The sequence below is a fragment of the Daktulosphaira vitifoliae genome, unplaced genomic scaffold (genome assembly GCF_025091365.1).
Source record: "Daktulosphaira vitifoliae isolate Bord-2020 unplaced genomic scaffold, ASM2509136v1 Scaffold_1, whole genome shotgun sequence".
Taxonomy (NCBI): domain Eukaryota; kingdom Metazoa; phylum Arthropoda; class Insecta; order Hemiptera; family Phylloxeridae; genus Daktulosphaira; species Daktulosphaira vitifoliae.
The window spans coordinates 13995643-14003490 of NW_026099572.1; the positions used below are offsets into that span (position 1 = coordinate 13995643).

Genomic DNA, 7848 nt, shown 5'->3' on the forward strand with positions numbered 1-7848 from the left:
TTATTTAAAGTTAAAGTAATTTTGGTTTGGTACTTTTTAATTTCAAGTTCAATTTTCCAACTGAATCTAACATCCTAAGTTTGGTTCAATTCGAAAATTAAACCGTTTGAACATTAATATTGAATAAATATTTTTTTCCACTTACTGTTCTAAAAAGTTTTCGTGTCTCTTTTTACTAGCCCGACCATGAACATTTTCTGATCTTGAATTTATTGGTTCTCTATGAACAATATCAGAATCCACAAAACGATCTAAATTCGGAGAGTACGGCAAAGGAGGAGAAGGAGGTCGATTATTCAATAAAGGGGATAAACTACGATCATGTGACTGTCTACAAGGGCTTAATCCATAACATTTTTCTATAAAAATTAATTATTATTATATTATACTTTCAAACCAAAAAANTTTCTATAAAAATTAATTATTATTATATTATACTTTCAAACCAAAAAAAAAAAAATGATTTACTAACCAACATGATCATAATGAACAGGGCTAGAATCAAAATGAGTTTTTCGGTCATCTAAGTGTTGATGATTCTCCCCTATTTGCATAATGAAAAACTAAGTTAATATATAAAAATATTATCTAGAGAACTTTTTAAGGAATTATAAATAACAAAAAATTAGTGGCAAAAAAATATAAAATAGTACTTATTATAGATATAATAATGTCACATTAACAAAATAGTTTTACTCATATAAAAAAAATTTGATGCCACTATTTCTTTATTTTTTCAAGTTTGACATTATAAAAATATCAAATGTTTATTTCGTCTCACCTAACAATTATTTTGGTTTTTCATATTTATAAGTAATTAGTTTAAAGAAAAATTTAATAAAACTAGTAATATTTAAAAATTTGAGAATTTTATTCATAAATATCTAAGTTCATTTGGGATTGAATATTTTAAAATACAAAGGCATTTTTATGAATTGTTCAATAGATAGTAAACAATTTATTAAACGTAATAAAATGTAAACAATTTATTACATTTTTATTATATTTTTTAATTTTGAATATTAGTTACAAGTGACTATATCATATTATGTAAGTAATTTTATATCACACATGAACAAAATAAATGTGATAATTGAAAACAATCATAATTTTTATTAGATAAACAAATTGGCACAAAATTTTGAAGATTAGAGTTAATTTTTATCATTTATTGAAATTGAAATGTGATGACGTGCAAGTTCAAAAGTATTAACCAAAAATAATAGTACTTATTTTTTTTAAATTAATTATTTTAATATAAGATTGGCTTTAAAAAAATGTGTTTTTTTTTTATTGTACATCATATAGTTACACTAACATTTATTATGAATCCATAGACGAATAATTGATTTTAAATGTTTAAAAGTGCTACAATTATTGTAATATAGACCCGATAGACGAGGAGGCTTACTTATTATAACTAAAATAAATTTACAGGTTTATTATATTAGTAACCCCTAATAATTAAATTTTTCTCAAACTATTGTATTGATGAGCAAAAAAATTTTCTGTGTAAACAATAATGCGGCCCGAATATGCCTCAATCTGCACCTGTTAGCTGACAGTGTTTTTAATAAATAATATTGTATTTTTGACATTTAATTGGCACATTTGATATTAATATAAATAATATTATGTGTAACAAATCAACATTTTTGATAATAATACTGAGAAAATAAAGATATTAACTGATAAAATAGCCAAAGGTACACTCTTAAAACTCATTGAATTTTAATATCACAGAACTGTGTGATCTGAACATGTAATTAATTTCATATATCCAGAATTTTTAATAATTTATTTCATTTTTTAATTGTGCTAAAATTATCATAAAACATTTTTACATACAATCAACACTGACATGAAAATTAACATAATAGTGTTACATTTTCTACTGTAATTGGTCTTCTTTTGGTAATAATTGTTTTTGAAAACTAGGTTCTAATCAGAATAAGATAAACTACTCGGATAATTGGCTTGGTTTTAATATGCATTCTGTATTAAGGGATTGTTTTTTAGTGTTAGATCATTGAAGTCTTTTACACGCTTTAACAAAACTTCAACATTTGTCCAGATCTAATTTAATCTTTGTCCTCATTTATTCATTAGTATCAGAGATATTCCTTTTTAACCACTACTGATCAAGTCTTCCTGTATTTATTTTATTGATTGAGTTTCTTAACTGGAAATTCTATGCACTATTGATATTCTCTCAACACATGTGACTGGCCCATTCTAATTTTTTAGTTTTAAAAAATTTATTTAATTTTATTTAAAGTATAACTTTTTTAAATCATAATTTTTCATCTCTCATTAAATCCATTTTTATTTTGAATAGTTTCTTTTCATCTTCTTGTGTTAAGGATTATGCTTCTATGCATACATCATTAATGTTCACAAAATAGTAAGCTTTCATTTTTGTATTATATTGTTATTGTAATGATAAAAGTAGTATTTAGTACTACTCAAAAATTAGGTTTACTTATATAAGGTGTAAGTTATTTTGCCAACATCTAATTATAACTAAATATATCATTTGTTTTTGTTAATAACTAGATTTATTTTGTGACTTGTCTTTACTAATATTATATTACTCGTTTTACAAGATATTTTTATCATTTTATTTTATGTCATGACTTATTTATACATCTGAATTTATTTACGAACGCTATATTAAAAAATTACAGGAGACAAAGTATCTCCCTGTTTAAGTCTAAATTGAATCTAAAATTGATGTGAAAATTTCCTTTAGTGTATTGTACTTTAAAATGTATACTTGAATTAAATTTCTCTATGATTACAGCTAGTTTTTCTGAGATTCTAAAATTCCTTGATGCTTTTTATAATTATTGTACAATATTATTGTAGGCTTGCTTAATTCTAGAATGATTATATACAAATTTTTATTTCTCCATCAACTATTGAAGAGTGAAAACATAATCTTATGGTATTAATGCACTCATTAATAATAAATTTTAAATAATTTTAAAGGTTTTAAAATAAAATTTAATATATAATCTAGCTGAGTTCATACAAAAATTCTATTAGTAAATTTAACCTCAACATAAACAATTGAAAGTTACTCATTAATATCAATAAATTTTACAGTTAAATGATATGACTATATAGCAAATTATCTAAAGTAAACATACTAAGTCATGAAAAATAACTTGAATTTCTTTACTATATTTTTTGAATACTTTAAAAATAAAATTTTGTTTAAAATATTAGATATTTTTTAATATCTTTTCTATAAAAATACTTTTCAGCTTTTAATTTTTATTAATTATAAAATAGTCAAATAATTATATTTTCACTGACATTTACAATTACAATATGTCAAAATCTGAAAGGCAAATTTTTAAATTAAGTATCAAGTTGAAAAGAATACTATTTTATGCAATAAAATTTTCATCGATCATATTGTGATATCTTCTCATTTATTCTGTATCATCAAATAAAATGATTTATCAATAATGATAATAATCTATTGATTTATTCAACAATTGTGTCTGAAGAGAAGTAGAACTTGTACTGTAATTCCTTATTGATCCATAGAGCTAGTCACTAAAGTCTGGTTACTAAATAAAAAATGTTTTTAAGTAAAGTTAATTAAAATTTAAGTTAAAAAATATTGAATATTTAATCAATTATGAAAAAAAATTAAAGTTAATAAATTATAATGAGATCAAAATAAGTTATATTTAAATATTTAAGAAAAAATAAAAATTAAAAATTAATTTAAGATATCATTACTAGTAATTTAATTAATTATTAATAATAGCAATATTAAAATGTAATTTAAAAATTAAAAGAATTTTCCAGTATTATAGCAGTATAATGAATCATATCGACATACCAGATTAGTGACTGAAATGAAGGAAGCATAACCAATATCCATCCATCATAGTCATTGAATTTTTTCCTTCAATAGTAGTAACTGCTTGTCCATAAAATAAAATTAAAATTAAAAAAAAAAAAAAAAAGAAAAATACTTTTGATTCTTGAGTAATGAAATTAATATAGCATTCNATTTATTATCTAAAAAAAAAAAAAATACTTTAAATTCTTGAGTAATGAAATTAATATAGCATTCAATAACAGATTAGAGGTATTTTAAAGTTATTTTATTTTATTCGAAAATATAAAATTAATTTAAAATAAAAACATTGATTCAAATATTTTATTAACTATAATGAAGTAAAAAATGTTATTTAATTAAATTGATAGAAATATTTATTATTTTTCTAGATAATAAATTAATTAAGTTATAATTGAAAATTAATAATGTTTTAAAATTAAGTGAAATAATTGTGATATCTTCGTGTTGTTGAACACTTAAACATGTAGGTTGAAGATCTATTTTGAAGCTGAACTATCTAAAAATTCTCAAATAATTTGAACCAAACATAAATCATATTTCTAAAAGTTTTATGTAATCAAAAAAAACTACAAAAGTTTTAATTTTTTTATGATTATTATTAGTTTAGACACAAAACAATTTTTCATTTAATTTTAAACAAAATTATTGTAATTAAAAGTTTCTTTCCAATAATGTAATTAATAATAAGAGCATATGAAATCCTTCAAAATCAGATCACCTACCTTTCACTCTAGGTACATGATCTTCAACTACATATGCTTTACGGTATGAATCAGTTTGTTGCACATCTGCCCTAATCATTTGAATTCGTATTGATTTAAGTTTATCTTTTTCCAAATCATGTAAAACATCAGTTTCAGGACCTCTAAATATAGGTTTTTCAGGAACATTTTGAGATAGGTGATATCTATTTAATATTTTACACAATAATGGTAATCAATTAGTCAATACAAACTTAACAAATTAAATTTCTAAGTTTCAGCTACACAACTACTATACAATGTAAAAATACTTGTAGTCAATTCAATCATATTATTAACTAAATAATTTAATAAATTAATATATCCCATTTTTTTTTTGTTGCTTCAGAATGGAATGAACAACTATGAATGAAAATTTCATGAGTTTCAAGCAAGAAATTTTACAAATAAGTGTTCATCAATTTTTTTAAAATGTTTCAAGTTTATTTTTACAAGTAAAATTAATGATCAAAGACTATATGCAATAAATAAGTACTTTTTGTTTAAAATTAAAATTCTATAAAAATTCAATGTTCATTATTTACATCAGCTATATATTAATTTAATTATTTTTTCTATAAGTTCATAAAGTTTTCATCAATTTGGTTTAAATTCAAAAATATATAATAAACTTGTTCTATAAAAAAAAAAAAAAAAAAAACTCAAGTATTTTGTTTTATTTATAAATATATGAATTATATATGTTTAAGTTATAGTAGAAGTTTTAAAGAAAGGTAAAATTTGTTTTCTAAATAATCTTGAAATAGTAAATAAAACAATATTAAAAAATAGATTTTTTCATAAAAAAAAAATATATACAAAAATAAACTATTTTTAAGAAAAATGAGTTTAAAAACAAATCTCTTTACTTTAAACACCATGTGATAAAATAAAATAATTTCTATGAACAGAATTGAAATTATTTTTTAAATACTAACAGGAAATTTTTTACAATATAAACTATTAAATAACATTTGAAAAAAAGCAATATCATAATTCAGTCCTATAAAATTAAGAGTTTGATTATATTAAAAAATCAATTGATATTTACCATAAAAATTTGTTCAATATTTTTGATTTACAAAAAATGTAGTTAACTTCCAAGTGTCATATAACCTACCTATCAATCGAAGGAACAAAATGTTTTACAATTTGTGTATTTTCTTCTAGATCTGGTTTTAAAATACTCCCATTTTCTCTAAATACTGACATTGATGAATCTAATTTTTTATACTCATCATCATTATTCATTAATGGAGGATTTTCCGTATGCCTAAATTTATAAGATGAAAGATTACTTTAATACTTATACTGTAAACACACACAATTACTAACATAGATCTCTGATTATGGTGTCCATGCCTTGAGCTTCCATTAGTTTGTTTAGTAGTAGTTACTGAATGAGGCGATATTCTTCTGGATGTACCACTATCGCTTCTAAAGATATTCATTTTGAATAATCAAAAAATAACAAATTTGGTTTTTATTTTTTTAATGAACCAAAAATATATAAAATCAGCTTTCAAAGGTATTGATTTCGTATTTTAAAATTTCTATTTAAATGTATTCATAATAGAATTCAGTTATATTTACGATAAAACACATGTATGTGTATAAACAGTTTCATAGATATAAAACAAAAACGAATGTTCAATCGGTATACTAAAGGTAATAAATATTTATTTAAATTTCAATATGTAACACAATTACTTTATATTTAGAACAGAAAAATTCATCTTTTATTCAACAATTTAATTGAGAGGGGGNATTTAGAACAGAAAAATTCATCTTTTATACAACAATTTAATTGAGAGGGGGAAAATTGAGTATTACATTAATATGATAACAAAATTGTTAAATGATGTGTATAGCTATTGAAAACTTGTTTTAAGATAATACATTTGACTACTACAATTTGTTATTACTTCTACTATTTTATAATGAGCCATTTAGTGTCATGACACAAATACTTTCTTAAATATTAGTATTATATATAGGATTTTATTTGTAATGTATTATTGAAAATAATAGCTTTAAATAGAGCATTAGGCCATATACTTATTATTTATATTTGATATGGAAAGTCAAAATACTATTATTAGCATTGATAATTGCAAAATAATTTTATTGATAAATATAGGTTTATCAAAACTTTTTGTAAATTTAATTAAAAGAATTAATAATTAAATTGTTTTTTAATACCTAAAATTTATAAATAGTAATAAGAAGTAATTTAAGACTTTTTGTCACTATCAATAATATTTTAATTGAGATTTAAAACTTCTTTCGAAAACTATCAAAAAAAAAAAATTGTATAGAAAATTATTTTATGAAAATAATAACAATAAAAATATAAACAATCCAAAGAATTGTTAAACCAATATTGCATAAAATTAAGTATACTTATGAACTAAAAATTAAAGCATTTTTATCACACATTTGATATGAATGTTTTTAATTAGTTTGAATTTAACTTACATTGATCTAAGCGGTACTGTGGAATAATCAGAACTTCTACCAGTTCTTGGTGGAGAAAAATTACTATTTGTGTGTCGAATCGTAGATCTAGAAACTTTTACTCTTTTAGGCATAATTAAATACTTAATTACAACTTTGAACAAGTATACTAATAGATTGGCCACTGCCTTGTTAATCATTCAGGTATTGTCTTAAGCGCTCCGCGTGTTTAGTACCTCAACTAAATCGAGTTCGAAAACAATGGTTCCCAAAGTATATTTCGATAACTCAATTTGTTTATAGCATATTTATTCCTTAATTTTTATTACCAAATAAATAAAAACATCACCAAGTGAATAAAATATCTTGAATATATCGCTGTAATACAAAGCATTAGGAATATATTTCTGTTGCACACTAAATGTTTACACATTACAGTCATAATATTACATAAATTTTAGTTATATACAAAAATATATTTTTACAATGAAAAGTATTATTTGAAAACAAAAAATTATTATTTTGAAATACAAATTAGTATAGACTAAATTTACTGCGGTGAACAGACAAAATAAAAAATCATTAATTACTCACTCCCCTTCTTCTTTTTTATTGCCTTAATCCCAACTACTTGGGTTTGGCCACTCTTATCCTAAACTTCCACTTGACAATATCCCCACATCATCTACGCTCACATATCGCATTCAATTACATCCCTCTTTTTAACACGCTTTTATTAGTTTCACTTGTATGTATGTATGTATGTAT

At 22.0% G+C, this 7848-nt stretch overlaps 1 protein-coding gene across 1 annotated transcript in view; it reads right to left on the reverse strand.

The window, feature by feature from the left end:
- LOC126901293 (serine/arginine repetitive matrix protein 1-like) overlaps positions 1-7486 on the reverse strand; it is a gene marked incomplete in the record, with an annotated part of 9510 nt that extends 2024 nt beyond the window's left edge. The window contains 6 exon segments of the mRNA XM_050677689.1: positions 146-359; positions 473-544; positions 4606-4790; positions 5744-5896; positions 5959-6060; positions 7102-7486. Coding sequence (XP_050533646.1) covers positions 146-359; positions 473-544; positions 4606-4790; positions 5744-5896; positions 5959-6060; positions 7102-7280 — 905 coding nt within the window.
- Positions 7487-7848: the final 362 nt, after the last annotated feature.